At 33.3% G+C, this 19,630-nt stretch overlaps 1 protein-coding gene across 3 annotated transcripts in view; it reads right to left on the minus strand.

The window, feature by feature from the left end:
* The window catches only part of PPP3CA (protein phosphatase 3 catalytic subunit alpha), a 336,565-nt gene that overhangs the window by 62,253 nt on the left and 254,682 nt on the right, over nt 1–19,630 (minus strand). For all 3 annotated transcript variants that reach the window (XM_074276298.1, XM_074276299.1, XM_074276301.1), the window contains exons 5-7: nt 18,247–18,358; nt 17,254–17,399; nt 11,613–11,752 (exon numbers count right to left, since the gene is read on the minus strand). In XM_074276298.1, coding sequence (XP_074132399.1) covers nt 11,613–11,752; nt 17,254–17,399; nt 18,247–18,358 — 398 coding nt within the window. The remainder of the gene's footprint in view (nt 1–11,612; nt 11,753–17,253; nt 17,400–18,246; nt 18,359–19,630) is intronic.

Below are 19,630 nucleotides of genomic sequence, written 5' to 3' on the forward strand. Positions count from 1 at the left end.
GTATGTGTATATGAATATGCCTATCTATATATGTGTATATTGTTTTTACACAGTTATCTGCATGTTGTTTTGCCCATTAGATTGTAAGCTTCCAGAGAGCAGGGACTGTTTTTTGGTACCACCCTGGCTTAGCAGATTGTCTGGCAGAAAGCAATTGTTTTGCTTATTTATGATTAATTGTTGTGAAATAATGGGTATTTCTGCATGTATCTTCCCTTTCTTTTTGGATGTGCAGATAAGCTAAATGCTTAGCTATATTTACTCCTTATTGTTTTTTTTTTTTCTTTTGGAAGAATTTAATCTGCTTTTACAAGTCTGCACGTGCACCATGTCTCTAATTATGCATCACATTCACATGTATGTATGTATGCACATGTAAATACATTGTAATAGAATTAGAAAAGGCATTTTCATTCTCAAGTGTATATTGTATTGTAAGTAAGCACTGTATAGATGAACCATATTTCCCCTTAAATATATTTTATTATACATTTATGATTTTTTAGTCAAAGTCAATAACAAATAAAATTCAACTAACATAATCTGCTGATTATGGTAAAGCATGCTTATTCCATTAAGTGAAAAATAGTCATATCATATTTCAAATGAAAAGAGTCTTAAAGAAGATTTAACTAGACAATTATACATAACATTTAATATGCTGTGTAGAAGTCCATAAATATATACATATGTACATGGATATGTATTGCATGTGCATATGCATGTATATATGTATGCATATGTGTGTGTAAACATCCAAACACATACAGAGTTATTTACATGAATAAATTCTCTCAGATGAAGAAGTAAACCACCTAGTGAAATAGTAGAGTACTTTAAAGTACTTTGAGAGAGACAGAAGAAAAGTTTATCACTACTACCCTGATTACCACTTGCCTTTAAAACTGTGATAGAGAAAGCCCAAGAACTTGAGTCCAAGAGACTTGAGAATTGAAATTTCCCTCAAGCTCCTAGATATGTTTCTAGCTCAGTCCCTGAAAGCAAGCTCATTGTGGAGAGAGGGAGTTCGTCTTTCTTATCACAACCAATAACAATTACTGAATTATCAGGCAAATAAACACAGAAGCTACTTATAGTTGATAGCACCAATCCCCATACATTCTGAGACTATTCTGTCATCTGGAAAAATGGCTTCTATGGAAAATGGGCCAGCCATCTTTGCCAACTGTAAACTGATGACCATTGAAGAGTCAGATGGGCTAATCTAGATGAAGAAACAAGGTAACTTGAAAGGAAAACATAAAGTAGCAGGTGATGGGCAAGTCAAAACACCATTTCCTTGATCATCATCTCTCCTTGGACCTTGATGAAAACAGTGCAGAACCACGAATCCAAGAGCCTGGGAATGCCAGTATTTCCAATATGATAAAATATTATCATATTTTATGATATGATAAATCATATCATGATTTATATATTTGATATGATAAAAATAAGATAAAAAATATTTCCCATTTGTGGAAAAAACAAAAATCTAGAGGCAGCATGGTAGTGAGAACTGTCTTCCAAATCAAAGCAAATGGGTTCAAATCCTACCTTTAGCACCCATACCCTATATGACTTTAAATAAGCCAATTTACTTTTCTCAGTTGTTTTCATATATAAAATGATGGAGTTGGACCAGATGAACTCCGAAGTACCTTACAACTCCAGGTCTATGATATTTTCCTCAGAACACAATGAATACTTCCATATTATTAACAAAAATGTCACAGTGCTTTTATGTTTTTCAGTTGTTAAGGTCATTTGTCATTTATTTGTTTTTTGCTTTATTTCGGTCTGACCTTTTTTTCTTCAGTCTAAAGAGCTCTTACAAATCAGCAACTTAAAGTTTTGAAAGGTTACCTGAGACATCAAAATAGGAAGTGACTTTCCAAGAGCCGTGCAGCCAATATAGTTTGGAAGCCAGGTTGGAAGCCAGGTTTGAATCCTTGACGGTCCCTGTTCTCTATACTATCATAATTCTTTCAAATGCAACTTTTCAAGAGTTGAGGCCATGCGAATAGAGAGCAGTGGGCTATATGAGACAGAATATGGATGCAACAATAAAAAAGACATGGAAACAACTGTTTGCGAGGAGGGGAATGAAGAATAAAGGATGAATCAGAGCTTATAAACCTGAGAGGGCAGAAATTGAGAAATCAGAGATGAGTTTACACACACACACATACACACACACACACACACACACAGAGAAGAGAGAATTTTATTTTGGATACATTCAGTATGAGGTCCCTATGGGACATATAATTCAACATGCCAGCAGGGAAATGGTAATGAATGGTAATGGATCCTGATCACCCCTCCCTAATTATGCTGGCTTTTTTGTAAGATAACTAGTTATGGAAGAATCAAATATGTAATTGGAGCTGAGGGGGAAGGGAAGAAGTACAATATATGAATATTTATATTTTATATAAACACTTTTTTTTGTCTTTTTCCCCTTAAAATATTCCCTTTTAAAATCAGTGGAACAGAATCATATTTTTTTTCCAAATTTTTTTTTTTGTGGCACTACATAATTATCCCCCCTATAAATAATATTTTTGGCATCTTAGCAAACCTTGGTGTAACTCAGTTCCAAGACCACCTGGGAAGATGAGGCTTAAAAAGGGGGATTGTAAAGAGATTCAAAGAAGCCAGGAAATGTGTACAGGCATATATTTCTCTTAGTTCTTAGGTTTCCATTTCTTTTGCCCTTGGAGAAACTTCTACACAGAGTTCTTTTTTCTTTTCTTTTTTTTTAAGTGATGAAAAGGAGAAGAAAGAAGAAGAGAAAGAAAGCATTTGGAGTTACAACAGTTTCTGTAGCAGGGAAGAGAGGACAGGCATGATGGCTTTCTGACTAATAAGAAAATACTAAGCATGAAATGAGATTTCTTTATGGAGCCATTTTATGGAGGCTGGGCTGTCCTTGGGTAGCCATCTGGTACAGACCAGATGGGAATGGACTAGAGGCAGCCAGACTACATGGAGAATGACCAAGTCAAGCTATGGGTGATACTTGCAGCTGCTGAAGGTGAATCAAACAGAATCCCAGTCCATAGTTTGCTTCCTTAGAAAACTTGCTCAGGAAACTATTAGCAGTTTTGAGCCTGCCCATTCTTTTCATTTCCCTTTTTCTTAGAAAGGTAATGTGGGGTGCTGAAGGAAAGAGCCAGAAGAAATATGTCATTGCAGTCTGATGAAATTTATGTTTCTCTTAAATTTTCTGATGGTGTTAATAAACCCCAAAACCATCAACAGTGAATTGCTGAATCTTAGATTTTGAGTGATTTTACTTGAGAGTATGAAGTAAAACTATGGGAATTAGGGACCTTGAACTATATGAAGAGAGGAAATTTTGCATTTTGTTGCTTTAAAATTTGAAGATATTTTAGCCGAGAGTGTGATGGAGCCCACTGGAACTGTCTACAGTAATGGGGCTGCTAGATAGAAAGTGCAGTGGGTAAAACACTGACCCCAGAGTCAGGAAAACCTGAGTTCAAACTTAGCCCTGGACACTTAATACTTCTTAGATGTGACCCTGGGCAAGTCTGTCTAGCTCCCTCCTACAAAAAATAAATTACAATTGCTAAATCCCCCCCCCCAATGATAAATACTGTACAAATCAATGTAGGACTTACTGTTGTAATTGTCCCATTGATTGCCCAGATTTAAGAAAGTGGTGGGAAACATGTGAATGAGGCAGATTAAACTTAAAACTGTGTAATGCATTTTCAAAAGAACTAGTTGTTAACTACCAGCACACCTCTGATTCTACACCATATATTCTAAAAAGCTTTTGACCCCATCGCCATCACTGGCTGACTAAGGGGGCAAAAGTTCTGATATAAGAGAATTGCCTCCAAATAAGTAGCAAGACTGCCACCAGTAATTGAATAATGTACTCACTCCTCTAAGTTGATTACTTGGCAAGATTATAGTAGCTACTTCTCATTGGTAAGAAATAGAGTATGAAGTAGCAGAAGCTGTATCTTTAAGCACTAGAGTTAGCACCACCTACCAACTACCCTTGTATATAATATGTCCTTTCTTTTTTATTGATCTATTTAATTTTAACATAACATACATTTTAATTTTCTTTAAAATAATAGAAAAAACCGTAAATTTGCAATCAGAGAATTCTGGTTCAAATCCCATCTTCAACATTTAGTAACCATGTTTCCATGGGCAAGTGATTCTGTTTGGCATTTAAACTGTTCCTCTTTCTATCTTCCATCTCTATAGAAATTCCCTGTGTCTGAAATGCTTTGTTTTGTTTTCTCTCACCTCTTTCTCTTAAGAGTTGCTAATCTTTCTTTCAAAGCTCAGTTCAAATATAACTTCCTAAACTGTTCCTCAATTCCCCAATTTCCTTGTATTTTTGTAAAAATATATTTTTATGTTGTACATCCTTACATATACTTCTCCCTTGATAAAAATATTTGATCTCTGAGCACAAGGACTATTTAATTATTTTCTTTGTATTTCCATTATTAGAGTAATGTTGGACACATAGTGAATGCTTAATACATTTTCTTTGGTTTTTAAAAGCAACATTGAAATTTTTTAGTTCCATAAAATTTTTATATACTTTTTCTCTAGAGAGAGAAGAAAATGAAAAGAAGGGAGAATCATCTATATAAAAGGAGAAAAAAAAAGGTATTAATCTGACAAAGAAAAAAAAAGGTAAATCCATGTTATCTCTGTAGGTTTAATTTTCCCTCTATAGAAAAAAAAGATGGGATTGGAATATTTATTTTGTAAGTTCTACACACTAAAAATATTTTTGCCTGACACTATATAAAGTAACATAAGAGGTACCTAAGATCAATATTGTTGGCCCTGATTTCCAGAAGCTAGGGAAAATCAACTGTTGGTCTCACTGTGGAATATAGATATCATCTTAAAACACCAGAAAAGTTTTTTTAAAAAAAAGCAGTATTTATAGGGAAAGCTTTATAGGGAAGTTAAAATAAGAGTTTAGATCTTGAAGCATACATAGTCTGCACATCACCAAATAATAATATCGTTGAAGTAAATTAATTTATTCAGAGATGGCCACAACACAGACAAAACTTTTGAGATACATATAAATAATTTGGACTGATCATATAAGAGAATTAACATTAAATCTGCAAAAGGAAAAAAAAATGAAGGGAGGAAGAGGAAGGAAAAACTAAAGAAAATGTCTTAAATAATTTGAAGAAAAAAGAAACTATATAACAATAAGGTTCAATTATAGAAAAGGAAAGACCAGTTTTCTGTACATTAGATAAGACTTTTGATTTTCTTAGGAGTATTTTTATTCTTAAATAATGCAGATGATTAAAAAAACAGGATGATACAATAAATAGTAATTAGTATAATTTTTTTTAATTGCATTTACTATTAGGTCATTCATCTTTATCAGTATATAAGACATAATTGATGTTTTTCTAGTGGGACTAAAAATCTTTTTTTCAGGTAAAAATGTATTACCAATGGTGTCAAAGGTAAAACAAAGATTATTACCATCCTTCTTATAATATGCTTCTTGGTAATTCCACAGATATACATTTAAATTATCTTAACTGTATTTCATCCTGTTTATGCATAACATCATGTTGATTTCATCAAATTATGTAAATGTAAAGCCTCCTAAATGAGTTCTATTATCAACCAAAATATTCATCCAAATTAATGTGTATGGGATAAATCAAATGGACAAAGAATGCCAATTGTTTAGGCACTGCCATGTAGATAGATAGACAGCTTAAAAAGTTGTTCTATTACTATGCAAAACTTGAACAAACACTTCAGGTAGACAATGAACAGAAGTCAATATTAAATAGCAGGAAGAAAGACTGGATTACATTTAGAAAATTATCCAGTAATTTTTTTTTTATGGCACCAACACACTTTCCTCTGAAACAAACCTTTATTTTTTTATGCCAATATCCATCCAGTGATGTTACATGGCTCTGAAGCTACAGTGCCACAGTCTTTATGGGAATCAAAAGAAAAAAGGCTGTCAATAGCAAGATGTATAGTGAGTGGTAATAGGCTTTGGTAGGCCACCCGTGAACAAATACATAGGAGAAGTGATATGCAAGATATTATCAAGCCATGTATAAGCAGAAAATAAGGCAGGCTAATTATGTAGAGAGAAAGTACATGGGCAGCCTATTTGTCCTATTGGTATCCACTCAAAGCCAATAGGAAGGCCTTGCCTTCTTATATTTAATTTAATAGAGGAATTTCTCTATTATGTTGAATGGAAACCTTAAGTAGGATTTACAGGCAGCCATCGACAAGAGTTACAGAAGATGAAAAGACATAGCCAGGGGGCAGCTAGATGGGGCAGTGGATAGAGCACCAGCCCTGAAGTCAGGAAGACCTGAATTCAAATCTAGTCTCAGACACTTAACACTTTCTAGCTATGTGACCCTGGGGAAGTCACTTAACCCGAATTGCCTCAGAGAAAAAAGAGAAGGACATATGCACTGATAGAATGAGCAGTAGCATTGATGAAGCACAGATCTATCATGATTTGAGCTTTTCATGTGAAGAGTAATTACATAAAGGCACCTAAATGAGATAATGCACAGAGAGCTAGTGCTGGAATCTGGAAGATCTGAGTTCAAATCTAACCTAAAACATTCATGAGATCTTAGGCAAGTCACTTTACCTCTGTTGGGTTTAGTTTCTTCAACTATAAAATAGGGTTAATAACATTCATCTCCTAAGTTTATTTTTAGGATCAAATGAGATAATAATCTTTAAGCATCTTACAAGCACGATGTAAAGGTTAGCTATTATTAGAATAGACCTACCAATAAATAATAATAATAGACTTGGACCTGTGAACTCACAAGACAACCAATGGAAATTCTGTGTCTCTGAATCAATTGATAATTTGAGAAATTTATCTTCCATCTTGAAATGTCATTTCAAGTCTATGCTTTTGTAATTCTGTCTTTCAAACTTCACCCCCAACAAGGGCAAATGTGAGGAAAAAGTCAATTTTTTAATTTCAAGAAGAAATGAAAATTATTTAATATATATAAACAGAAGCACTGGTAAAGAAAGTGCTAAGCTTAGAAACAAGAAGTTCTGAATTCAAAACATGTCTATTATAATAGGACAGTTGTATTATCTTGGCAAAGTGACAAGTTTCATGTTCCTTAGGCAACTCCTTGAGCTTGTCTCTTGAATAACAAAGCAGTCATCTTTCATTATTAATGAAAAGAGTTCTAGTATCTGGACTTCTTCAAGTTAAAGACAACAAAGATCCTTCATATATCTGCATATGTGAACTCCATCATGGAAAAGCCTCTTCATCTTCATTCCACTTCTATTCACTTTTAAACTCTTTGAAATTTGACTTCTGCTTTCATGATTCAGCTAAAACTTCCCTCTTCAAAGTTATAAATGATGTATACATTGTTAAATTTAGTGTCCCTTTTTCAATGTGTATTTCTTTTGTATTTCTCTCCCGGCAAAGGACATTGTTAATCAATGTCTTTTCTTTCCTTCCCTCCCTCCCTTTCTCCCTTCCTACCTCCCTCCTTCCGTTCCTTCCTTCCTTCCTCTCCTTTTTTAAAAACCATATTTGATGGCTTCTTATTTTCCTTTGGTGGGTTTTCATCTAGTTCACTCTGACTAACTGTAGGGGTGCTTTTGATCTTCTACTTTTCTCCTTCAATAAAATCTCTCTTGGCATTCTTACAAACTCCCCTCATTTCAATTATCACCTTAATGAAAATGATTTCCACATCTATATATCTGCTGCTATCTCTTAGTTACACTTCCACATCACCAATTGTCTTTCAGACTCCTCAAACTGGATTTCATAGGTATTTCAAATTCAACAAACTCCAAAAAGAAAATATAGCCTTTCCCTCAAAATTCTCCTCTCTTCCTGACTTTCTTATTTCTCTTAAGATTACTGTCACTTTCCCAGATCCCCAAGCTTGTAATTTTCTTGTCACTTTTGACAGTTGGCCCCCCCCCCAATTCTAAATAAAAATCTATTGCCAAATCTTGCCATTTTTATTTTGATAACATTTCTCATGTGCATTCCTTTCTATTTACCACCCCATTTCATGTCCTCATCATTTCTCATTTGGACTATTACAGTAGCTTTGTAGTTGTTCTTCCTGCCTAAAATTTCTTTATCATTCTATCCTTCACTCATCTATCTAAAGTTTAGGTCTAGCCATGCTACCCTTCTATTCAATAAATTCCAGTGACTCTCTATTACTTCTAGAATGATAAGGTTCTACATGTGCCCCTCATTGCATAAATTGCATCAATTCCCATTATTTCAAAATGACTTTCATGGATTGTGGCAAAAGGACAATGAACCACATACATAATTGAATGGAAGAAAAATAGGCAAGATTGTTTTAGGTGTACTGTACAAAATTTTTAATAATCCTAAATTGTTGTTTTTTTTTTTTAACACATCAACCCATCATTTTAAGACCAATGTTTTCTTGCTGATGCTCTAGCTCTTAATTATGAAACACAATCATCATGTAAGAATCAAAATGGTAATTGATATAAAAGACAACAATAGTAAACAGGAATTGACCAGAGAATATGAATAATAATGATTCATTTACAGGAGTAGTGTAAATAATAATAACTAGAAAACAAATGTTCAGAAAAGGAAATTGGCCAGTTATAAAAGAACAAAAAGTAATAAAACTTTGGCGAGAGATGGTATTAATGAAAATGAAAAGATCAGAAGGAAGGTTTCTGACACACTGGATAGATACTTTATGGAGTATTTGTGACAAAACATAGACAAGAATTAATCCAGAGAAATATTGCAATTTGTCTAAGTGAGGAGAATGCCCCTATAAATGAAAGAATCTGTGGAAGACTAAAAAATAATAGCAAGTAATAGTAAGACTTGCACAAGTCCATGTAGTTATGAAAGACCAGTTTGTTCTTGGATGAAAATATTCTTATTCCAAGCTCAGAGTTTCTTCCATTGAATTTCAGTTTAAGTGTATAACTAAACTATGTGGTATAGAGAAAGCATCAAGAAAATGTTTGATGATTGATTGATATAGTTTTTCATCTTTGATTTTGTCATCTTAAGAGACACAACAGGAGGAATATCAAGTGATAAATGAATGTGAGCTCTAAAGTCCACAGGGTCTACATGATGCTAATATGGTGAGGTTGAATGATGCAGTGAAGATAATAAATGTCCCAAGAATCAAGAGCTCCAGATCCCAAGACTAGTTCTAATACTTACCAGCTATCTGACTAAACTTCACAAAGACTCCACTATGATAGATTTATCAATGTAAATAATAAATCTTCTCAACCTAAACTTGTAAGAAAGGTGCTTTGAAACTATTAAATGATACATAATAATATGCTATTAATATTAGCAGCATTGTCTTCATACTAAATATTCAAGTATAGAATAGCTGATAAAATATGACAGGTTTGAATTTTGACTCAGATGTTTACTAGCTCTGCCATCATGGGTCAATCTATTAGCATTTCTTAAATATTGACTATGCCAAGGGATATGTTAAGTGCTGAGTCACTTCACCTCTTTAGGCTTTCCTTGGTTTCCTTATCTATTAAAAAAAAAAAAAAAAAAAAAAAGAAAGAGTTCTGCTCAATGACCTGTAAGGTCCCTTCTAGCTCTAAATATTAAGATTCCCCAGAATAATTCAGATGCCAGTCTGAATCAATAAATCATTCTATAGATTTTTCTTTCATGGATAGACTCAGAACACACAGGAATGGGGTAGATCTAATGCTCAACTAAAGCAAGATGAGAATGTAATAAACAGCTACTAAAATCCAGTTAGGAACAAATACCATGAAAGCAGGCAGGCAGCCAGGCAGCCAGACAGCAAACATGTATGAAACATTGATTATGTGCCACACACTAGGCTAATGACTAGGAAGATAAATACAAGCAGAGAGAACAAAGCTCCCTGACTTCAAGGAGTTTTTTCTCTAATAGGGGAAGTTAAGACAAATTAAAAAGAAGCTTTTAAAAAAAATTATTATTGGAGCATGGTGGAGAAAGAGTCAGAAGTCTGAAGAGGTCCTACATCTCACTCCAGTCTTACAAGTATATCATAAATGAAGCAACCCCTATTTTGCATCACCCCACGATCTGAGAAGGAAGAGTTTGAATTGGCAGGAAAGCAAGCAACTTCCTATCAAGGTATCTAGGGAGATAGGAAAATTATCAGGTAAGCAGAAGTATGTCTACAAGATTAAACAAAGAAAATACTGAGAGAGACAGGGAATAGATAACTTAGTTTGATTTCCCAAATCTTAGTTTTTTTGGTACTGATACCTCATATTCCTTCTTTCAGGTTCAACTAGCATACCTTTATCATCATGGATACTTATAAAGAGAGGAAAATTAAAAGAACCAGGTGAGACTGCTTTGTAGTTGTTCAATGTAGCTGGAGTTTGGGGGTAGGGAGGTCCAATGCTATGAAGTGATTTTGCCTAAGAGTATATATGAGTTTCCTCATTGGGCGTAGTTCCTGGGAAAGTATCAGGTACTAATTCATGCAGTAAGTTTCTTTCTTTTTTTTTTTTTCTGGGGCTGGAGTTAAGTGACTTGCCCAGGGTCACACAGCTAGGAAGCGGTAAGTATCTTGTTCAGAAATTTGTTCTTGTGTTTTTTAATAATTTATACAGAATTATAATCTGGATTTGAATCTAGTTATGTCAGATATGAAGTGTTTGAATTTAATCAAATTGTTTTACTCCATAGACCTCAATTATATTAATTGTAACAAGGAACTATTGATACTATTGACTTCATGGTGCAGTAGGTAAAGTAGTAGTAGGTTCAACCTATATGTGGAGAAGCTATATTCATTCACATCTTGGTTATGACCACATTGGGCAAATTGCAAGAGGGTACTTGACTTCATTTGTCTAATGAGGGATTTGGAATGAAGTGGTTTTTGATGGTCCTTTGAGCTCTATATCTATGATCCTTTGATCATGTGACCTCAATGATTTCATTTGTAAAATGAGGAAGCAGCTAAGTGGCACAGCGGATAGACTGCTAGGTTTTAAGTCAGAAATATTCATCTTCTAGAATTTAAATCTGACATTAGACATTTGCTGTGTGACTCTGGGCAAGGTGCTTAGCAAGACTCAAATGGAATCATGAAGAATTAGTTATAACTTAAGGATTCAATAACTTCTATGATCCTTTCCAACACTAAAAGTATGAAATTATTCTTCCCCTAGACATTATGAAATTTTTGTGAGGTTCTAATGACATAATGTAAGGAAAGAACTTTTTAATTATAAAGCACAATTGAAATACAATCCATTGTTTAAAAGAGATCAACAGTTCTAGTTCACCCTCCTCTCTTCTCTTCCTTTCTTCCCTGCCCTACATTCTCTTCATGGAGAATATAATTATTTCATTTAGAAAACTCTCAAAGTACATTAAAATCACAGTTTTGGTTTGAATCCACCATTTCCACTTGCTCTACTGAAGAATAGTTTTATAAGCATTATAAATAAATAAAATACATGGTAGAAATATCTCTTAAAATGCCAAACAAATCAAACTAACTTTCCATGAGAGAGGACAAAAGCACAAGACTCACCTGTAGAAGTATGAACAGCCCCTGACTGTGTTGTGAGTGAAATGTTCCTGAGTCTTCTCATTTCCAAAGTCTTCCAGGGGATCTGACCACAGGATATCACACATAGGTCCATATGCCGGTGGTTCTTTGAATCGGTCTAACTAAGAAAAATAAAAGACAGAAAGAAAAATACTAATCTTTGGCAATTTGGAATTCAATCAAAATTAGAAACCAGCATCCATAAAGTTCCCCTCCTCATATGTCAGTGCTTAAACTGTCCTCTCCTGTTTCTTTCCTAAATCTCTTCTATATCTCATCTTTGATTTTTCTGTCTTAACTTCTCTTTCTACCTGCCTCCATGTTTCATACCTCCTCCTTTCTAGTTTTCTTCCCCCTACTATCCTCCCTGTCTCCTTTCTTTTTTGTATCTTGCTATTTCCCTTTCATTTTTCCATTCCTATACCTGTTTCCTTCTCTTTTTATTTTATTACTTATTTTTTCATAATATTTCATAATTTCCCCTCTCCTTTCCCCCAACCCAGTAACACTCAAAAATGGCTTCTCATTTTTATGTTCCCCATTGCTGTCACCTAGTGGTAGTAGTAGGAACTACATCATGGTTGAAAATAGTGTTAGCTTTTTATTTACATTCTATAGCAGAACAATTCTATAAGAAAAAGGTTTTCATTTCATGAATATTCATCTGGATCTTCCAAGACTGTTCAAAGTCATCCACAGTGGGCTTAATGGGAGTGCCTACATTCAGAATATCCATTCATCATTTTTTTCTGGAAGCATTTCAAGTTTGGACAGCTATATGCATATCACGTTGCTGCTAAATGGGAAAAAAATTAGGCTAACTCCAAAATCTTCTCCACATCACAGTTTTAAGCCTTAAAGACCATTTATGTTTATGGAATGAATTTTCTGCATAACAAACGAAAGTAGGTCTGATTTGACTTTTAAAATAATACTAGTAAATGTAAAGAGTATTTGGAAATGTTTTTTTTTAAACTGAAACTTAAGAAAACTTTTTTCCTTTAATATTTAAACTATGATTTTATTAAATTGACAGCCAAAAGTCCCCTATGAAGACCAGGCAAAACATAAAATAACTAAGAAAATATATTAAGAATTAATATTCTTCAGTTAGAAACTTTATTCTTTTATTTGAATACTATATAGGCAAATGAATAATTCAGTCTGACAGTCTATAAAATTCTTCCTTTTTTAATAGAAAGGGGTAGATTTATTAATTATTAGTGACACACTACTTTTAAAAAATAATACCTTGAAAAGATGAGGCCATTTTTCATGCTTTTAACACTCAATTAAAAGCTTTCAGTAAAACCTTCTAAATTTCTATCTTCATTTAAATCAGAAAAAAAAAAATTACAAATCTATATTTCTAACTGGTTTCAGAAATCTAAAAAGGCCATACAATTGTAACCACAATGCCCTTAAGAAAAATATTTCTAAAAGTGTAGATTTTGCTTTTTGAAGAATTGTGGACTTATTTTTAAACACAAAAGGACAGATACTCTGATTGTTATTGAAATAGTCCATTTTAAAGTTTGGTTAAGTAATCAAAAAATAATTTATTTTGGAAAACTGTTGAACACTTACAAAAAAAGAAGCTCATCATTGGCAGAAAAGAAGTACACAGAAAACTTAGAAATTCACATCTGACAAATTGAGAAACTTAAAACAGTGCAAGGCTTACTCTGTTGCTTAATATAGGATATTACTAGATAACACCAAGAACTACATTGAAAAGCTCAATTCAATTTTGACCATAGGACTTATTACCTGGAAGTCTCAGCTCCTTTTACTGCCTAACAATAAAAGATTGGGGGAAACTATCAAATTGGAGGAAGTTAAGGACCTCCTGGGCATAATGAGATACATGAGACGATATACTGCCAAATTAAAAGAATTCTCTATTCTTTTTTTTTTTCTTTTTTCTTTTAAGCTATCAATAATTTTTACCTAAACAATACAAAAAAAAAAAAAAAAAAAGCATGCATTCAGGAACAGTGTAAATCACTTGGGAGAGACATTACTTATGTAAATATAGATTGTATAATTATAAGGTGGAAGGCTACTGATTAAGTTCAGCCCCTGTACCTTCAAGTGGTTGCATACTTTTAGTATTTTTCTTTTCTTAGTCCCAAGAACCCAGTATTTATATCAAGGAAGAATAGCTTGGCTTTTAGCAAAAAGAAAAGCAAATTTCCTTTCCTCACTGCCTCTTTTGTCTCCTGATACTTTTCCATAATACATTCTTACCGGCTCTGTCTTTCTCCCCTTCCCCTCTCCTTCTATTCTCATCTTCATCTACTCTCAACTATTTCTTCTACCCCAAAGCAACTAAAATAAACATGTAAAATGCCTCCTAGGAGCTATTGACCTGAATGAGAGAGCCATAAGATTGAGTCTGAGTGGTTTTTTCCCTCATTAGATTGTTTTACAGGCAAAATCAATTAACTTCTCAAAGTACCTTGATTTTGTGGTGGCAGGGATTCTGTTTAGGATGTTTTAAAATATTTATGATTTTAAAAAATATTCATACAAAATTTTCATCTCAGGTAAGGAAAACGCACCATTAAAATATAATAAATTACCCACACTTATATGTAAATGGAATTCTCTTCCATTTCTTTATGCAAATCCATAACAGTTTTTGATGAGGAAAAGAGTGAATATAAAATTAGCTACAACAGCTCCTAAGCTATCCATTGACCTAAAGAAGGTCAATGCCAAGAACCGAAGTTCTTTTCCGATTTGTTTCAGAGTTGTGCACGTTTTTAGTATCACCATTTCATGTGGGCCTTCAATCCCCATAACATCAGCAAGATAATTTATCCAGTTGCAGTGATTGGTGTAAAAGCTAAGAGCAACAAAACTTTTCTAAAACTAATCATTGTATCCCTTGTCTAATACCTAACATTTATAGGAGTATCACCATTATTCATGTACACATTAATCTCTTACTAGGTATTTTGACTGGAATAAATAGTGATTAAGAAATACCATGATTTATTAACTATTTGATACTATTTTTCATTCAGTCCAGAGAGAAGGGGGGACAGTACACAAAAGAGAGGAATATGAAATAAGACCAAAAAAACCCAAACAAACAAACAAAACAAACAAACAAAAAACTGGACTGGAGCCAGAATGAAGAAGGATGAATCATAGAATATTAAACACAAAGGTAAAATAGAGATTCCCTGGATATCAAATGAGCAATATAAAACCCATAGAAGGTTCATATCATTTGTTAGGGCAAGTCAGGAATCATACTTAGGTCTTCTATCTTCAGTGCTCTTGACATGATATCATGTTGTCTGTCTCATCACTTGCACAGAACAACTCTACCTTGCAAACTCTCTGCCTTGCAGGATAAGGAGGTAAAAAAGGAAATAAGTATTTATATAGCACCTACATAATGCCAATGAATGTCATTTGAATCTCACAACAATCCTATTAGATGCTATTACTATCCCCATTTCACAATTGAAGAAACTGAGGCAAAGAGAGGATTAGTGATTGCGCTAGATCACACAGAAAGTGTCTGAGGCCAAATTTGAATTCAGGTCTTTTTAACTCAAGATGCAGTGATCTTCATCTACTGAACCACTTAGTTGACTTGATTTAGTATCATAGATACTAGAAGGAGCCCCAAAATTCACCTATTCCAACTCTTCCCTTTTATAGATGAGGCAACAGAAATTTACTCATCCGAGGTTATATAAGTAAAAGTGATAGAGATAGGATCTGACCTCTGATTTCAGTGATCATTTCTCTACCACAGAGACTTCTTACAAAGCTTTATGACAAACACCAACATCCAAGAGATCACACCAAACCACTAAATGGTTACTACTATTATGCCATAAATATTAAAGAAATATGGTAAAAATGTGTATAGTTTAATTGTACCATCTGTCTATGCCTGGGTGGAGTAACTGAAACAACTGACACTGGCATCAAATGATCCATATTGTAATACTTGTTCAACCACTTAAGATTTTAGGTCACTCAAGCTAACTTCTCTGAGTCTCAATTCACTTGTTTAGTAAATAATGTGATACTAAAAATATAACATAAAATTAATAACACATTTTGATATAAAGATATTATGTATCCTGAGTTACCTCAGGATTGTGAAAATGATCAAGCATATAAATGATATGATTAGCATTACCTAGGTGGGGTAGTTATATAGTTATGGCTTTGGACTTGAGACTATTAATTTTATCTTCCTTGCCTTTGATTTCTTCATAATAGCCTTTGCCTTCATGGAACAGCTAATTGGCAAAGTGGATATAGCAGTGAGTTTGGAGTCAGAAAGAATCTTCAATTAGTTCAAATTTAGCCTCAGATACCTGCTAATTGTATGATCTTGGACAAATCACTTAATTCTGTTTGCCTCAGTTTCCTCATTTGTAAGATGAACTGCAGAAGGAAATAGCAAGCCACTCCAGTATCTTGGCCAAGAAAACCCCAACTGGGGTCATGAAAAGTAGGAAATTACTGTATAACAAAAACCTTATAGGTTTATTATGAGGATCAAATGAAATAACATATGTAAAATGGTTTGCAAACCTTAAGGCATTATAGAAATAACATCTATTTATAATTATTATTTAAATATCCCATCTGGAATGACATTCATGATTTTCTTTATTATGTCAGAAAGAATAGAATATTTTGGTTCACTGCTCCTCATTATCTTTGGGTTCTCAAAGCTATAAGCACAGTGCATTCAGCCTTATTCTGGAGAAAATAAGAAAATTCTATTCTATCATTAAAAGTCTCTTCAAGCCATGAGTTTTCAAATTTTGATACAGAGAGATATAATGTCTTTTCCTAATTAACTTAACCATCTCTTCTTTAAATAGCATCATTAAAAGACTATTGTTAGGTAAAATGCAAGAAAATCTCTTAAAAGTCAACTTTATTCTGCCTACTCATGCAAATATAACAAAAAAAAAATTCCCATCATCATAAAAATACCCTGTCACATCACTTTAAAGTGTCATAGATAATAGGTAAAGGAAGTGTAAATGTGGTATGCTCTAAAACAAATGATTTCCATCTCTTCTCCAAGGTAAAGCAGAATTTCCATTCCTGATGAATGGGCATATGCCAAAGAAATATGAATAAGACATAAAGTTTAGGGATCAAATACTGTATTAATTACTCATTGGAGACTACTAAATACAACAATTTTCATGGGATAAATATGAACCCCCAATATTTTTGCTTTAAGAAAATATATATGGGAGACATTGGATAGAGCACCAGCCCTGAAGTCAGGAGAATCTGACTTCAAATCTGGTCTCGGACACTTAACACTTCTTAGCTGTGTGACCCTGGGCAAATCACTTAACCCTAATTGCCTGGGGGGGCGGGGAATATATATATATATATATATATATATATATATATATATATATATATATATATATATATATATATATATATATATATATGTGGAGGGGGAAAATAAATGAGAAAAATGACCATGTTTAAAACTAACTTCACGTTAACACAAAGATGATATATCCACAAATAGATAAATGTTTAGGTGATCTAAATCTAATTGGTAATTGTATATACTGAAAGACTAAGTTTTGATAATAACTAGACTTACTTTTCTGATATCATCTAAGGTGTTGATCTCTGGTGACAAGCCACCATGTACACACAGGAACTGTTGGTTCATCAGGGCAGCCAAGGGAAGGCAGTCAAAGGCGTCCATGCAGGCATCATATACTCTTTCTGAATACTTTATTTTACCTTTAAGGATATAAGTTCATATATATGTATGAATATATATATATATATTAATGCATGAAAAAACAAGATATTTTTGCTTATGATGTCACATTGAGAACACAAAACTACACTTTCTAAAATCTAGCAATTCTCTCTGATAACTTGAAAGTAGAAATGTTAATTTTGGTATCCCCTTTTTGTGGTGGTTGTTCATTCATCAATATTTGCAACTTTCTCTTCCTTCTCCTCTTTCTTTTTTCTCTTTCTCTTTCTCTGGCTCCTTCTCCAGTTTCTCATTCTCTCTCTTCTTTCTCTTCACCCTTGATTTGTTCATAACTCTTCTTTTTCCATCTTCTGCTTCTTACCCCTGCTCCACCTTTCTTTCTATCGTCTTCCTTTACTTAAGGAATTCCTTTTGTTCCCTCTGGGAAGAAAGCAGCTAGCTAACTCAGTGGATAGAGTACTGGAAGTGAAGTCATGAAGATCTAAATTCAAATTTAGCCTCAGACAGTTTTAGTAAGTCACCCAGCCTCTATTTTCCACAGTTTCCCTAATTGTATAATGGGTAATATAGTAATCTGAGAAAAATTGTAAAAATCAGCTGAACTCTTTGTAAAGTGCCTAGTACTATACTTCTCACCTAGAGGGCACTTATTAAGTCCTTCCTTTCTTTCCTCTTTCCCTCTATATACAAACATATAGACATATAGCCTCATAAATTCAGATATTATACAACTTCTTGTTTCATTTTCTTTTTAAAATTTAATTATACTTTTTTTGACATAGAAAATAGGACTTAAACCTTAGGGACTGATCATTTGTAACATTTATTGTTAATAGTAATATAACAAACTTGAGATATACTTACATTCTTGTTTAAATGTGAAATACTCTGTTAAATGTCTACATTCATGATTTCCACGAAGTAAAAACAGTGTTTTAGGGTAAAGGATTTTCAAGGCCCATAAATACAGCACACACTGAAAAACAAATGATCAAATAATAAAATATTTAAAAAATATTTATAATATTTGCATGTTATGTTACAATTATAAATATTTATAATAATGTTATAATAATAAAATATTTTTATTCTATCATATCCTATATATTTAATAAATTGATAAATATTTTAGTAAATAACTACTGTTCTCTAGGTACAGTGCAAGGCAATTGGGATAGGAAGACAAAATAATTTCTACCTTAAAAGAATATGCATGCTTTGATTTTCACTCCCCCAATTTTTGGGGTAGGTATTATAGATATATATCAATTCAAATGTCCTATTATGGACAAAATAGTCAAGAGGATATTGAAATCATTAGAAAACATACTGACAACAAAACCAAAAAAATCATGTCCAACCGTTTTCATCTGTACCTGAACTATTACACACAATGTGTAATTTGGTTCATAGTATCCAAAGACTGGAAGATGTTCAGAGAGGTAAGAGTGATCAAGATCACTAGTGGGGTAGGAGATAAGGAGGGAGAAGATGTTCTAAAGAATGATAGAGAGAGAAATTTTTCTATCTAGAAAGTTTAAGGTTGAGAAGGGATATGATTGACCAAAAAAAAAAAAAAAAAAAGAGAGAGAAGAAATCTACACTTTTAAGAGATATTACATTACAAAGTTGAAAAATAAGTTCTACTATGGTAAGGGAAAAGCAGCAAAATAGAATGCATAGGATGGCAAATTCTTTAATAGGGCAGGAGTGTGGAATCCTAGGCTTTCAATTTTTCATTTATAATCGATTTTTTTGGGGGGGGTTTAGAACTACCAAAATTCATTGGTATAAAGCAATAGTGTCAAAATCAAATAAAAAAAGAAAGAACCACTCTTTAAACTGCACATAAGAATCCTTACATGTCCCATATTGACTTAGAAAACAATATATTATCTATGCTCTATTGTGTTTTTATTGATTTTGTTAAATTCTTTCCAATTACCCTTATATCTGGTTCAGCAGCACAGGGAATACTGGGGGGGGAGGAGAGTTAAGGAAAGGGACTCTAATAATAGAAAATGCCTTGTAAGGAAACTCCATCTCAAGTACATATCTTCAACATAAAGAAGATCCAACTCACTTCCAGCTGATCAATGATGGACAGAAACAACTACACCCAGAGAAGGAACACTGGGAAGTGAATGTAAGCTGTTAGCACTTCTGTCTATCTACTCAGGTTACTTATACCTTCGGAATCCAATTCTTAATGTACAACAAGAAAATTAGATTTACACACATATATTAT

This window comes from Sminthopsis crassicaudata, chromosome 6 (genome assembly GCF_048593235.1).
Source record: "Sminthopsis crassicaudata isolate SCR6 chromosome 6, ASM4859323v1, whole genome shotgun sequence".
NCBI lineage: Eukaryota > Metazoa > Chordata > Mammalia > Dasyuromorphia > Dasyuridae > Sminthopsis > Sminthopsis crassicaudata.